This window comes from Myxocyprinus asiaticus, chromosome 27, assembly GCF_019703515.2.
Source record: "Myxocyprinus asiaticus isolate MX2 ecotype Aquarium Trade chromosome 27, UBuf_Myxa_2, whole genome shotgun sequence".
Lineage (NCBI taxonomy): Eukaryota > Metazoa > Chordata > Actinopteri > Cypriniformes > Catostomidae > Myxocyprinus > Myxocyprinus asiaticus.
Genome location: NC_059370.1, coordinates 40412616 through 40434050, shown reverse-complemented (window position 1 = coordinate 40434050; position 21435 = coordinate 40412616). Strand labels below are relative to the sequence as shown.

At 36.9% G+C, this 21435-nt stretch overlaps 1 protein-coding gene and 1 pseudogene across 1 annotated transcript; one reads left to right on the top strand and one right to left on the bottom strand.

The window, feature by feature from the left end:
* Positions 1-7753: 7753 nt before the first annotated feature.
* Positions 7754-11972, top strand: LOC127417892 (centrin-1-like). Its single transcript, XM_051658153.1, has 5 exons — positions 7754-7822; positions 8316-8474; positions 8624-8752; positions 9907-10044; positions 10176-11972. The coding sequence occupies exons 1-5, from the start codon at positions 7820-7822 to the stop codon at positions 10263-10265; spliced, it is 519 nt and encodes a 172-aa protein (XP_051514113.1). The 5' UTR covers positions 7754-7819; the 3' UTR covers positions 10266-11972.
* Positions 11973-13328: 1356 nt separating this feature from the next.
* On the bottom strand, positions 13329-18832 carry LOC127417841 (germ cell nuclear acidic protein-like; annotated as a pseudogene).
* Positions 18833-21435: the final 2603 nt, after the last annotated feature.

Below are 21435 nucleotides of genomic sequence, written 5' to 3'. Positions count from 1 at the left end.
ATTTTTTAAATATTAATTTTTTATTACAGCCTTTTGATAAGAATTTTTTTCTTATGATCTCAAGATTATACTATTACCCAGACATTTGTTTTGTTTTAATTTTAATATATACTGTACATATTTAAATGTAAAATAAAATTGTATGTATACATATATATATTGAACATGAAATATATATATATATATATATATATATATATATATATATATATATATATATATATATACTGTATATTGGACATTAAATACAAAATGTGTATTTTTAATTATATAATTTATATACAAATTTCAATTCAGTAATGTTCACTAAAGGAGAGATTTATCTAAGTCATTGTCTGTATGAAATGCATTTTTCTTTCTTTTTTTTTTTTTTTTTTTTTTGAAAGACCACTGACACTAAAACAACACAACTTACAAATTGTGGACTTTCCAAAGTAAGGACAGCCTAAAACTAACCTCTTAGGTAAACATTTGCCAATGGTAACGCAATGTTCAGTCAAGATGAACAGCTGATTCAAGTGTCTCTAAATGAACACTGAGGCACCAATCCAAACCACAGTGTGTAAAATTGTCTCACACACCCTTGTTAACAACAAATGGAGTGTATGTGGTCTCTAGGATACTCACTAACCTAATGGCTAGCATTCTGCTGCCATCAGACGCATTCACACCCCTGTGAGCGCGTCGAGAGACAGAGCTAACAGGCCCGATGCAGTTTCATAGTGGGTAACACCTACTGCAATGGGTCAAAACAGGTTTGACCACGTAAGTCATAATGATAGTGATTCAAAAGATAGGGAATCTCAGCAATCTAAACAACACTCCCACCTCCCATCCAACACCTGCTGGAGGAACTGGAAAAATGCATGATTGGGGAAACATCACTGCCATTTGTTTTTTGTGCAGCGTAACATGTATCGCTAAAGGATTACTAGTGTGAAATAATAGTTATATACATATGTGACAGATGATGTGAATGGCACATATTATGATGCATCATGAAATACGCAAGACAGAGAAATGGAAATGGAAAGAGAAAATGCTCAGTAAGTAATAGAGAGTTTATGTCCATCCTATAGTTACTATATAATTATAATTACTTAACAGGTGTGATATCATGATGATTAAAATCATTGACGTTCTTCACAAACTGGTCTTTTTGTTGTTGTGGAAATAGATTACCTCATAATACATCCACCAAAAAGGTGCCTTTAAAGTTTAGGTGAGGTCCAATTTGACCCAATTTGCTTTCCTATTACACATTCCTGGTCTCATTGTTTTAACCTTTGTAATATTTCATAAAAAATTAACAGCTTGCTCCACCTTTAAAACAACTGTCTTTTTCCATCTACTTTCTTTTGTAGGCCATATGGATGGGAGCAATAATGCTTAAGCAATTTTAGGTGTTCAACACAAGTTAAGCTTAATCGACTGTATTTGTGGCATAATGTTAATTACTACTAAAATTAATTTCGACTTGTCCTTCCTTTTTTGAACAATAGCAAAAAATCTGGGTTACAGTAAGGCACTTACAATGGAAGTGAATGGGGCCAATCCATAAATGTTAAAATACTCACTGTTCCAAAAGTATAGCCACAAGACGTTATCAATATGCGTTAACATGATATTTTTAGAGATAAAATCGTTTACTAACCTTTGTGTAAAGTTATATCCAATTTTACGACTTTGTTGCCAAGAAGACGTAACACAGCAAACCCTAAAATGACTGTAAAAACTACTATTTAAACAACTTTATAGCTCAGATAAACCGGTATATCAGTTTTATAGATTAATCAGTGCCAATAGTAGCTTTTGGGTCAGTCCATCACATGTGGTCCAATACAGGTTGCTTGACCATTTTTAATGTTCCTTTTTTTTTTTTTTTTTGGGGTGATTAGCTCTATGTATTGGTAATGCAAAACCACCCATTTTTTATTTTTATTTTACTTCGTTTAACCACGACGGCCATCTTTGTGTCATGGCACACAAAATTTGGTTATACAGCAGTTTACGAAAACCTCAATATCTCGGCTCAGGATGGTCCTAGCTCCTTGGAACAAAAACTGATCTCTAGAGCACATTACAAGGTACATGGACATATATAAACATGTTGCAAATTTTTGTTCTTTAGACTTAGAACTTAAGTCCTAATGTAATGCTCAAGATTGCTCAAAGTTCCACATTTAGGGTCAATTTATAATGGGAAGGGTTCGAGTCTCAGCCTAAAATTTTTTAGGGGGTACCTAGGTAAGTATAGTGTGCATGCAGAACATTTCAGGTTTGAGATTTCTCTTATTTTAGTTTTATGGGGGTGAGAAAGTTAATTCCCCTCACTTTTAGTTGAATATCTCTGGTGGTTGAGTTTGAGATTCTACTAGTTACAGAGCTAGGGCTAGTAGAATTCTACGGAAAAACCTACTTTATTCATGCATTTTGAGAAATGATCAGATGTAATATAAGCATAAAAAAATCATAAAAATGAACAGTATTTTACAGTAATTATGTTTATGATTGACATACAATAGCTTATGCTTGCAGAGGGTAGAGTAACCTAAAAATGTCCAAGTAAATGTACAATTACTTGTAAAACAATTACTCAAGTAGAAGTAAAAGTACTAAAATAAATAATTACTTGAGTAAGAGTAAGAAAGTATCCAATTAAAAGAGTACTCAAGTAGTGAGTAACTCGTTACTTTCACAAATGACATATTGGAAGTTAACTCCCCTTTATTCCATTACATAATACACATTTAACATGTATTACAAAATTATTATTATTATTATTATTATTAATGGAAATTCTGTCATCATTCACTATCATGCTGTTCCGTATGACTTTCTTTCTTCCATGCAACACAATAAGGAGATTTTAGACAGAATGTTTGCTTGAGTCACTATTTAGTTTCAGTGAATGTGTATTTTTTTCTATATATTTTAAAAGTGAATGGTGACTGAGACTGTCAGTCCCTAATATTCTGTCTGTGGGACATTGTTCACATTTTCACCGTAATAATTACTAGAAATGTTTTCAAACCTCTCTTCTTATTGACAAATTCATCCAGATCTGACAAGAGCCCTTAAATGGATAGTTCTCCCAAAAATGAAAATTCTCTCATCATTTACTCACCCTCATGCCATCGCAGATGTGTATGACTTACTTTCTTCTGCAGAACACAACTTATGATTTTTAGAAGAATATTTTAGCTCTGTAGGCCAAAATTTGATGCTACAAAAATCACATAAAGGAACCATAAAAGTAATCCATACGACTCCAGTAGTTAAATCCATACCTTCAGAAGTGATATGATAGGTCTGGGTGAGAAACAGATCAATATTTATTTTTTGCTAGAAGTTCTAGTCCCAGTCCAGCAGGGGGCAATATGCAGAGAAGAATGTAAATCACAAAAAACACAAGAAGAAGAATGTGAAAGTGATCTGTTTCTCATCCACACCTGTCATATTACTTCAGAAGATATTGATTTAACCACGAAGTCATATGGATTACTTTTATGCTGACTTTTGTGATTTTGAGCTTTAAAATGTTGCCACCCATTCACTTGCATTATTTATGTACTATATTAATCACAACATTTCTATTTTAGCTTCAGAAATATGGTGTGCATCACAGTTTGTGGTCGTACACTGCACAATGTATACAATTTATACTTATGAATGCAGTTCAGACAGATTATTTCCGTCGCAGTAAGCATGCGTTCCACCATTGACAAGGTAATCATTGGCATACAAGTGATGAGACAGACAGAGGAAGGAACATGATATGTATTTTTACCCTTCACGCAGCCTGTCTTCATTTTGAGGTCTATGGAAGCCAAACACTCAAAAAGTGGGACAAAACTGCTTGTGTATGCACTCACAGAGGATATACAATTCGGTTAACTTTTTTTTACTGCTTTTTGCTGTCAAAAAAATCTGTGTAAATGAGGGTATGTCACTGCAAGGAATATTTTTAAATGGGAGTAGCAAGAAAAATTATAAATGGCAAAACTTGGTTGCCAACTTCTGGTCAAGATAATGACAATCTGCCAATTAATGGATCTAAATTGTCTCTGCACCATTACTTCCAATGGAAGCTGCGTCCCAAATTGCGTTTTGTCAGATTATGTACTGTAATTAATGAAGGACACACTTTTCAGCTGGTAAAAATGTATGTTCTTCAGGTATGCAGATGAGCTGTATGAACAGATTCCAGACATACTTTATCTGGGAACATGGGCATTTTCCTGTGACCCAAATAAATGACTTAATAAAATATGTCATACATTATTTGCAGATAGTTTTTTTATTCCTCCATGTTCCTCTGTGAACAGCATTTGAGGATTCTACAGTATAACAGTGGCCTCTAGAGGTGAAATAAAAACAATCACTGACTCCTCCTGGGGATCTGCGGTATCTAAATCTTTCATCTTTGACAATATCATCCATATTTTTATCCTCACATCAAAGCATATTTTGTTTTTTTTATTAGATAATCAAGTTTTCTAAATTGAAGCGAGGGCATGCAAAAAAAGAAAAAAGAAAAAAAAAGCGACTATGGAAACATGCCACATCGGCACATACATCGTGTCTCCAACTTAATATCTTACAGTATATAAATAGGAATAGTAGTAAACTCTATTCCTCATTAAACCTCATCTGTTGAAATATACTGTATAAACAGTATACCACACAAAAAATAGGCTATAAAAAGCTTAATTTGGTTCAACCTTAAATACAGAGCATTGTAACGGAGTCAAGTCGCTGTCATTTCACAATAAGAGTCCCTGGTTTGTTTCGGGCTTGTTTATAGTTAAAAATCCCACGTTATGCACCAAATCTTATTTTTTTATGATTATGGGATTTCGGTTGAACAATAAACTACATCTGCGATTTTATTTATTTTTGACTCTTGTTGCCTCTGTGTCTGTTCTCATCGTAGTAAGAAAAGACTGAGAATATATTTTAACATATATTCCAAATCACCGAGATCATATTTTTCCCCATTCTGATGGTTGATGTGAACATTAACTGAAGCTCCTGACCTGTATCTGCATGACTTTATGCACTGCACTGCTGCCACACGATTGGTTGATTAGATAACCGCATGGATGATTGTTGGTGCCAGACGGGCTGGTTTGAGTATTTCTGTAACTGCTGATCTCCTGGGATTTTCACACACAACAGTCTCTACAATTTACTCAGAATGGTGCCAAAAACAAAAAACATTAAGTGAGCGGCAGTTCTGTGGACAGAAATGCCTTGTTGATGAGAGGTCAACAGAAAATGGCCAGACTGGTTCAAACTGACAAAGTCTACATCAGGGGTGTCCAAAGTCCAGCCCGCGGGCCATCTGTGGCCCTCCGACTGCTCCGATGCGGCCCGCGAGAGACTTTAGAAATAGAACAGATTTAGGCTCGCTATGGAGAAATTATATGAAATTAATATTCTGGGCACTGGATGCCGCTATCACGTGCAGCCACTGTTCACAGCGCATCATCTCCACTAGTGCGTTCTGTGCTGTCACCATCAGCTTCATCCACTGGCAGAGTTCAACAGGAGTTTGTAATACTCCTTATTTCCAATGATGAACCGCCACACAGAAAGAATTATGCATTTATTAAAGGATTAGCATCATGTTAGATACTTTACTCATGTACTTGTTCTTGGTAAAAATGTCCCAATACTTCAAATCATACAACTGAGTAGAGCTGCTGTTGTGCGAGTGGCTGTAGAGTTTATTTTGCGTGCACAAAGACGTGCGAACTGAGCATACTCTTCCAGAACGTCCTCTGTATCACTGGGAAGTATAATTAATTGGTTTGTTCTGATATTTGGTTGAAACCTAGAAAAAATTTATTCATGGGCTTCCCAACGCTATTTGAGTGAGGACACACTGTAGAAGAGAGCACTTAAAACACTTGCACATCTGTGCCTGATGCACACGCTCAGCTTGCACATGCACATCTACAAAATAAAATAAAGTGCAATCATTTTGATCAAATTAAAATCGTATTTGTAACGCAAGTAACAACAGAAGGTATAACTGTATAGCTATAAAGAGTAATATTTTATATAAAACGCATCACTGTTCCATTACAAGTGTTCTTTGTAAGTGAAATACCTATCCTTTATTTACATGTAGAGCCTATACATGCATACCATATAGCACAAATTATGATTAAAACTTGAATAATATTTAGCGTACAATATAAATATTATGCATAGTGGCAATCTAGTAGCTTCTAGCCATTTTTTTTATTATTACAGTGATGCGGCCCACTGCACCGTATTTATTTCTGCATTTGGCCCCCGACGGAAAAAGTTTGGACACCCCTGGTCTACGGTAACTCAGATAACCGCTCTGTACAATTGTGGTGAGAAAGGGTTGACACTGTTTTGGTGGTACGAGGGGGACCAACACAATATTAGGCAAGTGGTTTTAATCGTGTACATCCCTCACAGCCTTGTTGTCATTCCCTTTAAAAATCAAAGATGGCGCTAGCGTGAATAAGGTCTATAGATAGATTAGATGTGACTGTGTTTTGATTGACAGTGTAATTAGCAATTAATGAACAATGGTGCAAGTATGCAAAAGATTGTATACAAAGTATACATGTAAACAGAGTTGCCATGTGTAGTTCTCTCAGCTCCTTAAGTCTAAAGATCAATAAAAACATTAACTTGTATAATAAAAAATATTTTAAACCAAGTAACACGTGGGTTAAACTTTACACCATCTACTGCACAATGTTTTCTGTTTTAGTCTAGTTGAATTTGTTCGCTAAAACCATACTTAACATCATGTCCAACGAGCAAGTAAGTTAGAAGTTCAAGATAAAATATGTGTAAATCGTTTTTTCTATTTCTGTAAACCTTCAGCTAAACATCACTCACGTGTACAACCTCCGTCATAGCCGTCGGCAGAGAGCGGAGAATCATCTGATTGGCTCAGCCGACTAGAAGGTATCGCGCTGACATGCGAGTTTGACCAATAAGAGAAAAGCAACGTCAATGAGCGCCACTGCTTGAACCAATCAGTACAGAGAACACCAATACTTTCACCTCCTCAAATGACATAAACAGCCACGCCCCCATGTGTGATTTAAGGAGTTTATTATTTCGGAAATTATAGGAGAATAGTGGATATATCGCTTCGTATATTTGTGCATTTGTTAGGCTGTTTCTGGAATATGCAAAAGGTACAGGAATGTAATTACATGACTTGACGAGGTAAAGAAATAACAAAAGGATAATAATAAAACAGAAACTAAAAAAAAAATGTTTAGATAACCTTACATTAGCACCAGCATGAAAATATATTTACATTTTTATTTATTTAAATTTGTTTTGTTTTATTTCAAATAATTGTATAAAAATATTCAAAATACGACACGAAATATACTAATAAATATACATTTATTTACATTTATCTGCTGTCTGTGCCCCCAGAAACATCATCACCACTAGACCAAAGCCAGCAATGTTCCCAAAGATGGGATGTGTGGATAAATAATTTTGTAAAGCCCCTAAGAAAAATTTGTGTATCCTCCAGTTTGTTTAAAGAATCGTTATTATTGGGAAAAGATTCAATCCTACTATGGCGAATGCCTAGCTCATGAATATTGATTGAGTCGTCTTGACGTTGCTTTCTGGAACGTCAGGAACGCAAACTAATTAATATTCATTAACCGAGACTTCACCACTCACGTCGCGTCACGCCAATCAGGCAGAACGTCACGAAGCGTAATTAATATTCATGAGACAGTCCTTCACCATAGTAGGTTAAAGAAATTCGCGTCTGGTTGGTCTTCTTTTGATAAAGATGGTGAGTCACTGCTAATGAAACTATGTTGCAATATTTGTGATTTGTGTATTTATGTTTGCGATTAATATAAGTAGCATCTCTTCCGTTAAACAATGTTTATTGGATATATATTTCCTTTTTAACGCATGTCCTGTAGCCTATTGGCCCTACGTAACCATATGTGATGCTTATTACTGGTATAGGTCCTTCCATGTCAGTAGAGGATGTATGAGTGTATTTACAATTATTGATTTAAAAATGACTAAATAATATCACAGGTTTCCATTGTCCACTGCTCTTCTTTCACATAATAATCATCAAACAGTCTTATTCTAAGCATTATGTATTGTTATCATATGCATTGTCCATTTTTACACTGGGGCATTGTATAATTCTCTATTGAGTATTATACTGTATTATTATTATTATTTTTTTCTTCTCTCTCTCTCTTGTCCTGTATTTATTATCTGCACTAAATATTGCTCTATTCTGTTCTGTTCTATTTTCAATATAGGCCACTAGTCCTAAAAGACCATCACTGGGGGCAGTAGCCCCTCGTAAAAAAGCGAATCCAAAGCCTGAACTGACTGAGGAGCAAAGACAGGAGATCCGAGAGGCGTTTGAGCTGTTTGACACTGATGGCTCTGGTTACATTGAAGTGAAGGAGTTAAAGGTGAGATATAATGCCACACAATTATTAGAAACATGCAAAATCACTTTGAGACTCAAGGGTCTCTGAGTGATAGTTTACACAAGACTGTTATGTCAATGCACAAAGTACTGAACAAATGCATTTAATGGGGAATTATGCAAACTATCCAGGTGGCCATGCGAGCATTAGGTTTTGAGCCTAAAAAGGAGGAAATCAAGAAAATGATTACAGAGGTGGATAAAGATGCTACTGGCAAGATCTCTTTCAATGATTTTCTGACAGTTATGACTCAAAAAATGGTAAGATTGAAATGTTGATAAAACTGTCATTGGTGAATCTAACAAAATCTGTCATGAAAATGTCCATGTTTAGAGATTTGCCCATATAATAACTGTAAAAAAATTAAATACACACACACACACACACACACACAGTATATACTGTATATGTTATAATGTATGTATATATATTCACCGATCAGCCACAACATTAAAACCACCTGTCTAATATCCTGTAGGTCCCCCTCGTGCCGCCAAAACAGCGCCGACACGCATCTCAGACTCTTCTTCTCACCACAATTGTACAGAGCGGTTATCTGAGTTATAGACTTTGTCAGTTCGAACCAGTCTGGCCATTCTCTGTTGACCTCTCTCATCAACAAGGCATTTCCATCTGCAGAACTGCCGCTCACTGGATGTTTTTTGTTTTTTTTTGGCACCATTCTGAGTAAATTCTAGAGACTGTTGTGTGTGAAAATCCCAGGAGATCAGCAGTTACAGAAATACTCAAACCAGCCCGTCTGGCACCAACAATCATCCATGCGATTATCTAATCTGCCAATCGTGTGGCAGCAGTGCAGTGCATAAAATCATCCAGATACGGGTCAGGAGCTTCAGTTAATGTTCACATCAACCATCAGAATGGGGAAAATGTGATCTCAGTGATTTGGAGTGTAGCATGATTGTTGGTGCCAGACGGGCTGGTTTGAGTATCTCTGTAACTGCTGATCTCCTGGGATTTTCGGTGTCCAGTGGCAGTTCTGTGGATGGAAACGCCTTGTTGATGAGAGAGGTCAACAGAGAATGGACAGACTGGTTTGAACTGACAAAGTCTACAGTAACTCAGATAACCGCTCTGTACAATTGTGGTGAGAAGAATATAATCTCAGAATGTTATTCTAATATGCGGGTTGGCGCTGTTTTGGCAGCACGAGGGGGACCTACACAATAGTAGGCAGGAGGTTTTAATGTTGTGGCTGATCAGTGTGTGTATATATATATATGTATATACACAGTATATACACTGTAAAAATTTGAGTGCATACTAAATCTTTATTTATATGACTCGATCACTACCGCTAATTACAGTATATCTTTACCCATAAGGTTTAAGATTATTTTTTAAGATTGTGGGGTGAATATAAACCAGACATGTTGATTAATGTTTTCTAAAGGCTGATAAGGACTCTAAGGAAGAAATTCTTAAAGCATTTCGGCTGTTTGACGATGATGAGACAGGAAAAATATCTTTCCGGAATCTAAAGCGAGTGGCCAAAGAACTGGGGGAGAACCTCACAGATGAAGAGCTACAGGTATGACAATAACCGAGAAACAAATATTTGCTTTCTGGTCTAATGAGAATACAAGAAGATTGTCCCTCAGAATTTTCAAGAATGCAAGTCTATGCAATAGATTTATTTTTCCATGTCTGTCTGTCTTCTAGGAAATGATTGATGAAGCAGACAGAGATGGCGATGGGGAAGTTAACCAACTAGAATTTCTTCGCATCATGAAGAAAACAAGTTTGTACTGACACCATAAGCATAGGAAATGTTAATTGCTATATAAACATCTTTTTTTATGATTTCACAGTTTTATGCACAGTACCATTCCAAAACCTTGATGCCTGTCAACCCCGGGGGTCATTTCAGGTCCATGGGTGTTTGCCAAATAGCAAAGACGTCAACTGTTTACAGACTATATATTTAAATCTTAGCATTAAATATATAATCAGTAGCATACAACAGATTAATATAAAGGTGTAGTATGCACTCAAATATTCTTTGAAACTGTGATTGTAATATGAGTTTATGCCTTAGGGTTTGTTAATGTTAAAATATTTTTTTAAATGTGATTATATCACCGATTGAACTATCCAGGGCCTATCTAAATGATTGATGATAAGCCTATATTTTACGTTAACAATTGCTTCAGTTGACTCTAGCATCAGTGTTTTGTATGCTTTATAATACATTACACTTTCAGGGATGTGTGTATTGTACCTTTCTCTGTGCCTCAGCTTGTAAAGAGATCTCAGCAGTTTAAGCGAATATAATGTCATCCTGTGGTTGTATTTTTCCTGTTTGCACATGTCTCTCTCAAATTGGTTTCAGATGTTTTGCACTTGATTACAACTGAGATGCTATTTAAGTATTATTTAAAGTTGAGTAAAATATATCAAGCATCTGTTCTTGAGATTACTGGTCTTGGGGTTTATTGTCTAAACGAGGCATTAAAACAGGAGTTTTGTAGTCTCCATTCACTTTCATTGTATGGAAAAAAGATGCAATGAAAGTCAGTAGTGACTGTGGTTGTAATTCTAACATTTCCTTTTGTGTTCCCTGAAAGAAAGTAATACGTGTTTGGAACAACATGAGAGTGATTAAACAATGACAAAAGTTTCATTTTGGGGTTAACTATCCCTTTAAATTACAATATACTGTATGCTGATCACACATTTTACAGATTTGCTTAACCCTTAAATGCATGGGCGTTTTGCCAAACATTATTACATACCTCGGTTCTTTAGCAACCCGACAGTTTAATCTATCACTAATGGATCTACAAAATGCAAAGATAGTTTAAAAGACAATTATATGCATTTTTTAAGACAATTTAAAAAAAATCAAATGGAATATATTTAGTTATTTTATTTTTCATTTATCAAATAAATGATGCAACAAATTATAAAACGGGATTCATTACTTCCACGCTGAAATTTTATGAGACTCAACATGTCAAACACATATTAAGCTATATTTAACGCATAAGCTACACATAAATTACTATGTAAATGTATTTTCTAAGGCACTTTTTCAGTCTAAACAGATGCACAACTTACATAAATTCAGTAGTACACCCAAATGTCAATAGCCATGTAATATACTGTTCATGAGTTGTACTTGCTATAGTTCACTTCCCTGATGCTTCTTCATCAAATAGCAATGTCAAATGTCAATCACTGAAACAGCGCTACTTTGAGTAACAAATAACATGTATAATATGTATGTGTACACACATTTGTAATACTGATAATTAACCACCATTGCGCAGAAAATTGACATGATATAGTAGTCCTTTGTATGAATAAGGCACTCTTTTGTCTTGTAATAAACAAGGAAATAGATATCCTGTGATTGTAAACAAATAGTTATGAAATAATCATAAAAATATGATTTATAGAAGTGGAAATATATATTTTGACACCAATACATATCTCAGGTCACTAAAGACCCCATATACTTTTGGTAATTAAACAGTTATATATATATATATATATATATATATATATATATATATTATTATTATTATTATTATTATTATTTTGATTTATTTTTTTCAATTTTAATTTATTTTTATTGTTAGACGATTCATAGAATAAGAGAAAGGCTGAGAAATACTAAAGAAGTGGGGGCATGACTCGATGTTAATGATGAGGTAAAGGAGGTGGAATGAGGTACCAGGTCACTAAAGACCTGAGGAATGCATTAAAGGTATAATGACTGTGAAGAGTACAAGAAAAAAAAAAAAAAAAACATTCCCTGCTCTTGTCATTTATGGACATTAACTACAAGCTCATCCATTCAGAGTTTAACCTATTCAGTCATGAGACCTGTTTCTAATCAAATAAAATCTACTCAAAGGAGTCCAGAAACATTATTGAAGCAACTGATATTTTGCATGCATGTTTAGCTAAGTACATAATATGCAAGTCATGTGTTTAAATGTCTGCTTGGATCCAGTATTATGCCCATTATGAAGAAAAAATTAGAATGCAATAACCAAATTGTTTATTCTGAAAAAATGTAAACACGAATTAACATACACTAGAAGAGGTATAATTAAGCAACTTGAATCACACAGAAACAGAGAAAACAGAACACAGTTCCCTTTGATGTTAAGACTTGAGTTGGTAACTGGATCCACATCCTGAGATTTAACAACACATTAACTAAGTATATAATTATTATAATTTTCTTTATTTATCACACATTATACATTTGCACATATACAGTGAAATTCTTCTTTTTCACATATCCCAGCTAGGCTGGGGTCGGAGTGCAGGGTCAGCCATGATACAGCACCCCTGGAGCAGATAGGGTCAAGGGCCTTGCTCAAGGGCCCAACAGTGGCATCTTGGTGGTGCTGGGGCTTGAACCCCCAACCTTCTAATCAGTAACCCAGAGCCTTAACCGCTGAGCTACCACTGCCCCAATTTTTGCATATCCCAGCCAAGCTGGGGTCAGAGCGCAGGGTCAGCCATGATACGGCACACCTGGAGCAGATGGGGTCAAGGGCCTTGCTCAAGGGCCCAACGGTGGCATCGTGGCGGTGTTGGGGCTTGAACCCCTGACCATCTAGTCATTAACCCAGAGCCTTAACCACCAAGCCACCACTGTGAAATCATAAATGAGGCTCACAAGTGATAAGGCTCAAATCACAAGGCTTTGGCCCTTAATCATAAATAAAATAATTTCACGTTATAAAAAAAGATCGATTCCCAGCAAGTTCGCCCAGACCTTCCTAACCAAACTCTAACTAGTGCAGCAGTGTTGATGGCATGAGGTATTCTCAAGTGTTTGTGTCTAATCAGAGATCAGCTTTGACTGACACGAGTCTTGCTTGCAAAGTTGGCACTGAGTTTGCGCATGACCTCGGCGACACTCTTGCCCGCCAGCTCTTGTCTCGCACAGCTGTAGTTCTCCTTTACGAAGGTGGCGAAGGCTGTTGGTCCCCACGGTTTGAAGGAGTCAGTAAGACAAGCTGTCCAGTGCACAGCACACACAAACTTGGTGGTGTCCTGTGACTTAGAGTGATGTCCGATCCCGTGCGACAGAGACGGTTACATTGATATTTGATCATGAACACTTTACAAATAGGCACTGTTGTCCATTGAAAAACACATGATGCTTTAAGACATTTTTACATCTTATGAAGAAAAAGTCTCAGCCCTGATGCTAGTGTTGTGGACAGATCATTTGCATACTGTGCAAAGTATACATTCTATATATGGCAGGAAAAGTAAAAGTAGTTTGTTAGTATGCTATAGCAGAGTCTATGCCATGTATGATCGCTTAGAAAAGTAACAGCACAACTCTCCTCACAAGCCCCACAATTTGAGGTATCGTTCATGTGTGTAGCATGAATGATCAAGTAGTGTGGTAATACTTAGTATAAAGGGGTTTGTTCAAATCCCTAACACCAAGTATGAGCAATAATAGTAGTGATTTTTGCCTTAGCAAACAACATTTATTTTTTTATTGCAACCTATATAAGCAAACAGTTGGAAGTAAGAAAGGTTCACACTTACGTGTTCTTAAAGCAGTTACACTGATATTGGTACTTGTAGTAAATTTCATAACTGTGACAGCGGGTGACCATGGGCAGCTCGGTATGTGCCAGCATGGCATTGCGGGCATAGAACCTCCCCAACGGCCCATGACTATCACAAATATTGTTTATGAGCCATGTGGCATCATGACACATTTCATGAACTAAAGTATCCCGTAACCGATCTGTAGTACTGACACGTACCTGCAGAGTCGCACACTTTGACAGACAGCTCAATGCGGGCATATCGTTTCTCAGTGCCACGCTCTTGACCCGAGACACAATATCCTGCGGTCTTCCTCATCTTCTTATTCCATGTGACAGACATATCATCAGGAAGCTGAAGGGTTGGAATTAAATTTATATTTAAGGCCACATTGAAATAAATGTTTATTACAAAAACAAACTTGATTTTCATTTTCTGAATAAATTAAGCGGTGCTTGCCTGTGTCAAGCTCCCTGCCACAATGCTAAGGTGTTCTGGGTGTTGTGATTTTAAGCATGTTGCTGTGCAGTTGCTAGGGTGTTGTGGGTGGTTGCTTACTGGCCCAAGTCAAAAGAGCCATCCACAAGTTTCTAGATATTATGGTTTTTAGATATGACTAAAAATAAAATAAAAAATAGCATGTTCAAACTACAGTAGTTCAAACCCATAAGCATGAGCAGGAGTAATAGTACAACCCCAGTTCCAAAAAAGTTGGGACAGTGTGCAAAATGCCAATAAAAACAAAAAGGATTGATTTCTATTCACCCTGTGCTATCTTGAAAGCACTACAACAACACATTATTTGATACTTTTTAATATACACTAATTTCAAATCACATGATTGTAACATCACCATTTCTTCTAATAACACGTATTAATCATTGGGGCACTGAAGACACAAGTTTGTTAAGTTTAGAATTGGAATATCCATATCACCTTGTATAGCTCTCGCCAGGCTGAAGCTGAGCAGGGTTGAGCCTGGTCAGTACCTGGAAGGGAGACCTCCTGAGGAAAACTAAGGTTGCTGCTGGAAGAGGTTAGTGAGGCCAGTAGGGGGTGCTCACCTGCGGTCTGTGTGGGTCCCAGCATAGTGACGGGGAAACTGTACTGTAAAGAGGCACCGTCTTTCAGATGAGACATTAAACCGACGTCCTGACTCTCTGTGGTCATTAAAAATCCCAGGGCACTTCTCGTAAAGAGTAGGGGTGTAACCCTGGTGTCCTGGCCAAATTCCCCCATCGGCCCTCTCAGTCATGCCCTCCTTATAATCCCCATCCATTAATTGGCTGAAGCTCTCTACTCTCTCCTTTCCACCAACCGCTGGTGTGTGGTGAGCATATTTGCACGCTATGGCTGCTGTCCCATCATCCAGGTGGATGCTGCACACTGTTGGTGATTGAGGAGAACCCCCTGTTCACTATCTAAAATGCTTTGAGTGTAGTGTCAGAAAAGCGCTATATAAATGTAACATTCATTCATTCATTTTAGACCTGACACTTATAACAGCTTGGATGGTCCTTTTCCTCTATGGCCCAGAGAACACAATGGCTGTCTTTTCCTAAAATTATTTGAAATGTGGACTTGTTAGACCACAAAACATAATTTCACTGATCTTCTTTCCTTCCAATTTGTCTTTGGGGAACATTGTTTTGAAAGAACTGGATTATTTGCTGAAGCATCTGTTGGCAAATTGGTGAGCTTCAAACCACCCTTGTTCTTACTCTTTTTTTTTTTTTTTTTTTTTTTTATTGGCACTTTGCATAGTGTCCCAACTTTTTTGGAATTGGGTAGTAATTAGTGATGTGCACATGGTTTGCACATGTACCTGATTGTCAAACACGCTGGTGTTGTAGAGTTGGTAGAGTTTACTGGTGAGCTCCTCTTTGCTCTGTTTGAAGCTGTGGCAGTAAGAAGATTCAGATACAGACAGAGACTGCAGGAAACAACCGGGTGTTTTACACACTCTAACAGCAGAATATCAATGTCAAAATCCACTGTCAACATAACAGATATAGTCTTGCAGAAAGGTTCTTCTGGGATAAAGTAAAGCTCAAGAATGTAACTTTTTAATGTTAAAATACTTTCTCCAATCCCAGCTTAATATGCAGCAGCAGAGACAACAATAAGTTAGCCATTTGTAGGTTGATTTCCTCAAAAACAGTGAAAAATTGCTCTGTTTGTTTTCAGTGACCTGTCCAGCCCAACACAGCAACATTGGCTTGACCAATTGCATGGGTTGGGGGGGAAGTATTTGAAAAGGCATGTTTTCAATGTTGCAACTGACTACTTGCACTGAGCCTGATGACATACTATCGCTTTGAAATAATGCGGCCCGCTAGTTTCCGGTTGTGTGTTTACATGTGCCTAGTTCCCGAAACACCAATTAAAAGGAGTGTTCGGATGAAGATTTTAAAGTATGGATATTTTTAGAGACAGGAGAAGAAACATTCTGAACATTACTGTGTACAGCTTTCTGGAAGAACAGTTTTCAGAGCTTTAATTCAGCCCAAGCTGATCTGAGAAAGCAATGACTTCAAGTGCATTTCACCGTTTCTCTTCACACGGAGGCCTGTAGCAGACATTTAACCAAAGATCGTCTTAAACCGCAAATGAAAGAAGGTTGAAGGAGACTAGTAAAGGGTGTCACGAAACAACTACACGCCTCAAACACTGCAATGCTCCATGTGTGAGGGAGGAGAGAAAGATCTGATGAACACATGTGTAATGGGAGCCAGCTGGTAGGTAGCTGTGCAGTATGTAAACCTCACTCCCCACACTAGCGACTGACGCTAGAGGCTGTAGCTTTTAGTCTCCTCATTAGCGCGCCCGCCTCCCATGCCAGAGACGCCGGTTCAAGTCCTGTTTGGAGCGGGTCGAGTAGGATTGGTTACAGTGGTGCCGTGACCCGGATGGGAGTGAGGTTTAGGGGGGTGAGTGTAAAGGGAGCCAGCTGGTAGGTAGCTGTGCAGTATGTAAACCTCACTCTGCTGGCCTCAAGAGGCACACTAGCGACTGACGCTAGAGGCTGTAGCCTTTAGCCTCCTCGTTAGCGTGCCCGCCTCCCATGCCGGAGACACACATGCATCACCCCATTTTTATTAAATGTATGTTTTAATCTTTATTTTGTTTCATTGATAAGTATATACATATACACTCACCGACCACTTTATTAGGTACACCTGTACACCTACATATTCATGCAATTATCTAATCAGCTAATCATGTGGCAGCAATGCAATGCATAAAAAACTGCTGATCTCCTGGGATTTTCATGCACAACAGTCTCTAGAGTTTACTCAGAATGGTGCCAAAAACAAAAAGCATCCAGTGAGTAGCAGTTCTATGGACGGAAACGCCTTGTTGATGAGAGAGGTCAACAGAGAATAGCCAGACTGTTTCGAGCTGACAGAAAGGCTATGGTAACTCAGCTAACCGCTCTGTACAACTGTAGTGAGCAGAATAGTATCCCGGAATGCACAACACATCGAACCTTGAGGCGGATGGGCTACAACAGCAGAAGACCACGTTGGGCACTTTAGTAGAACCGTATTGTTCATAATAAAGTGCTCGGTGAGTGTATGTTGAAATGTAAATCCACAAGTAGAAGAGCTGCCAAAGATGAGTTATAACGTTAGAAATAGATTGAATATAGGTAGTGTTGTTAAATATATTTTAGCGCAGTTATTTAATTTGATAATAAAACTGCTTCATTCTGTTCTGAGTGATTTTTAAAGCCTTGTCAGAGTAAGAGAATTGCTAATGTACTGTATTTATAAATCAATCTACCTGGGGGCCTGGGTAGCTCAGCGAGTATTGATGCTGACTACCACCCCTGGAGTCGCGAGTTCGAATTTAGGGTGTGCTGAGTGACTCCAGCCAGGTCTACTAAGCAACCAAATTGGCCCGGTTGCTAGGGATGGTAGAGTCACATGGGGTAACCTCCTCGTGGTCACAATTAGTGGTTCTCGCTCTCAATGGGGCACGTGGAAAGTTGTGCGTGGATCGCAGAGAGTAGCATGAGCCTCCACATGCTGTGAGTCTCCGCGGTGTCATGCACAGCGAGCCACGTGATAAGATGTGTGGACTGACCGTCTCAGAAGCAGAGGCAACTGTGACTTATCCTCCACCACTCGGATTGAGGTGAGTAGCCGCGACACCACGAGGACCTAGTAAGTAGTTGGAATTGGGCATTCCAAATTGGGAGAAAAGGGTATAAAATAAAAAAAATTAAAACACCACCAGTTACATATATAATTGTTTTTTATATCAAGAATGTGTATTATCGACTAATCAGCATCCAGGACAAGAACTATCTGTTTTATAATGGGCAATTTAAATACTGAACTCATTTCGAGTAGAGTATATCAAACAATTTTTAATCTCTCACTTTGGTTTCCTTGCAGCTGATGTGGACAGTTTTGGAAGTGTGGGTTCTGGTGTAGCATTCTGAGCAAGAACTGCAAAATGTGATGTGGAAAAAAGCACATTTTTATAAATTCATAACGCAAGCATCCAAGCAAGCACTATTTATAAATCTATCTTCAACCCTAACTTACACTGGTCAAAGTCTTCATCATCAGAACTCAACAGGTAAAGGGGGAAAAGGTAACAGGCATGTCAGTTAGATGCTGAAATGGGACATCATGGGAGGAATTTTATGTTAATGATGGGAAGAAACACATATGTGAAGTGTTTTATACCGTCTCCTTGACTTTATCAAGACCTCCATCTTTGTCCCAGCCCAGTTTCTCAGAGACTCTTTGAAATGTGGTGCCGGGATCCATTGCAGCTTGTAGATGGAAAAACTACTGATCTGCACCTGCGCAGTTCACTCGCCTGATGTCACAACAATAAAGGCTAAAACATGAAACAATAAATGGATTGCTCTTTATGTTAAAGGAATATTCTGGGTTCAATACAAGTTAAGCTCAATAGCATTTGTGGCATAATATTGAGAACCACAAAAATCATTTTCAACTCGCCCCTCTTCTTAAAAAAAAAAGAAGTGAAAACTGGGTTACAGTGAGGCACTTACAATGGAAGTCAATGGGGCCAATCTGTAAACATTAAAATACTCACTGTTTCAAAAGCAAGGGCGTAGCCCTTACTCTTTAAAAAGGTGATTTTTGTTCCCCACACTTTTCCAAGCTAAACCCATATCGAGTCCAACTGGTGGATTTGTATACAGTATTCTTTGCGTTTTGTTACTTTGGTCTGATTGAGCAACCATCCAGCCAATCACAGGTGAGTTTCATGAGCCGAAACAACCCTTACGAATCAGGCCGTCAGTGAGACAGTCTAATCAACGTGGCTCCGTTCATTTCTACAAAGTTGCTTTCAACAATGCTCATTTATCCATGTTTTTTATCGGCATTGATGTTGATCTAAATTAATAATCTTGAGATGAGGAATGCACAGATGAGAGTTATTTATCGGCATATCGTTCTTGATTGGCAGCATTACATGAAATGCACTGCAGAAAAAAACAAAGGACAATCTTATATTTTGTCGTATTGTGTTTCTATATAAACTTATATTTTCGATTAATTTTTATTTTTAATATATTTTGTATTACCTCTGTCTTGTTGTATTGTTTGTGCACTGGAACCTTCTATCACCAAGACAAATTCCTTGTATGTGAATGCATACTTGGCAATAAATCTCATTCTGATTCTGATCCTTCTTTTAAGCACACATAGTAAGTGGAGTTAATACCAGCACCTGAGTCTTCATTAAGTTATGCTTTTTACATTATGTTTGTGAGGTAATAGTTTGATTGGTTGTTTTTGCCAATTTAAGCAGATTACTAGATCTGTGTTAAATATGTAAAGCTATTTTTTTATATCAGCTCATGTTTTTTACCTCTATGTTGCTGTGTTCTTAAAACACTTTACTGAAGTGAATAGATATGTAGACATGCTTTTTTGTACATGAAAACGTACAGACATTACTAAAACTCAATATTTTAGTAATTATAAGACTATTATTGTTGTCTTTTGATAAAAGTCATGCTCAGCAGCTCACAAACTGTAGAGAACTGATAGATTTGCTTTGTTCTTATAATGCTTAAAACCTCTACTTAAGTCTCTTTGTAGGTCTGTAGACATACACATTTTAAAGGATTAAAATTTTCTTTTGATCGTTGATTCAGTGACTAACTCATTTCACACAAGACACTCATTTGTCACCTTCTGGCATCACCAGAAATGGACACCGAATCATTAAATGGATCCGAACAAACTTTGGTGAATGTAGTCAAAATACTTGAGCCACTTGGATACATTTAAATCCCACAATGAAAAAAATAAATTACACATGCACAATTGTCGTTATTGCAACTGTTTAAACAATTTATTCAAGACCAGCTTGTGCTCAGTCTTTTATTGTCATGTGTGAAACAGAAGCAAGCAAATTTCAAAATCTTCAAGCATCCTGTATTCGTGTGGCAAAAAGTTGGCAATCCTACTTACAATGTCTTTTTAGTGCAAATGCAAACAGATGTACTTATACAAATAAATGATGTTTTAAATCTATTCTACATTAGTATTATTTTAGAAATGTGTAACCATTTAATACACTTCACTGAAAGTCTGTAACTGTAAACTGATGACAAGAACTTTAAATGTAATGCATTACACTATTACTTTGTAATCAGATTACACCCAACACAGATTCAAAATAAGAATAAGATCTAGAAACACTTTTGTTTATCCAGAAGAATATTATTAGATTGAATGTGGATTGGTTTCCAATTATGATAAAAATTTCATCAGCATTTCTTTTACTATTATTTTTTACATCTTTTCCATTGCACTATCATAGTAAATGTACCTTTTAATTGAGCATAAAATAACATTTCACCTTCATTGTATTCTGGTTGATAAAAAAAAATCACTTTAATCACTAAAAGGAATATTCCAGTTTCAACACAAGTTCAATCGACAGCATGTGTAACAATGTCGATTACCATAAAACGTAATTTCGACTTGTTTTCTTAAAAAAATAAAAAATAAAAAACAGCAAAAATCGAGATTACAGTGAAGCAATTTTTGGAGGGTTTAAAGGCAGAAATCTAAATCTTATAAATTTATAGAAGCACATTAATTCTTAATTCATGTATTATATGGGCTGTAAAGTTGTTTAAATCATCAGTTTTACAGTCATTTTAGGGTTCTACTTTTCATGGCATTACATTGTCATGGCAATGAAATGGTAAAATTGGAAATTTCTTCACACAGAAAATGTTAGTAAGCAATTTTATCACAATAAAATCACTTTAAACATGCATATTGTTTGCATCTTGTGGCTATACTTTTGAAAAAAGTATTTTAATGTTTACGGATCGGCCCCATTCACTTTCATTGTACGCGTCTCACTGTAACCCCAG

What these genes read in the sequence shown, in the direction of transcription:
- LOC127417892 (XM_051658153.1), top strand. An exon ending in CAGTTATGACTCAAAAAATG is followed by an intron (nt 8,753 to 9,906) that starts GTAAGATTGAAA and finishes TGTTTTCTAAAG; the next exon opens with GCTGATAAGGACTCTAAGGA. An exon ending in TCACAGATGAAGAGCTACAG is followed by an intron (nt 10,045 to 10,175) that starts GTATGACAATAA and finishes TCTGTCTTCTAG; the next exon opens with GAAATGATTGATGAAGCAGA.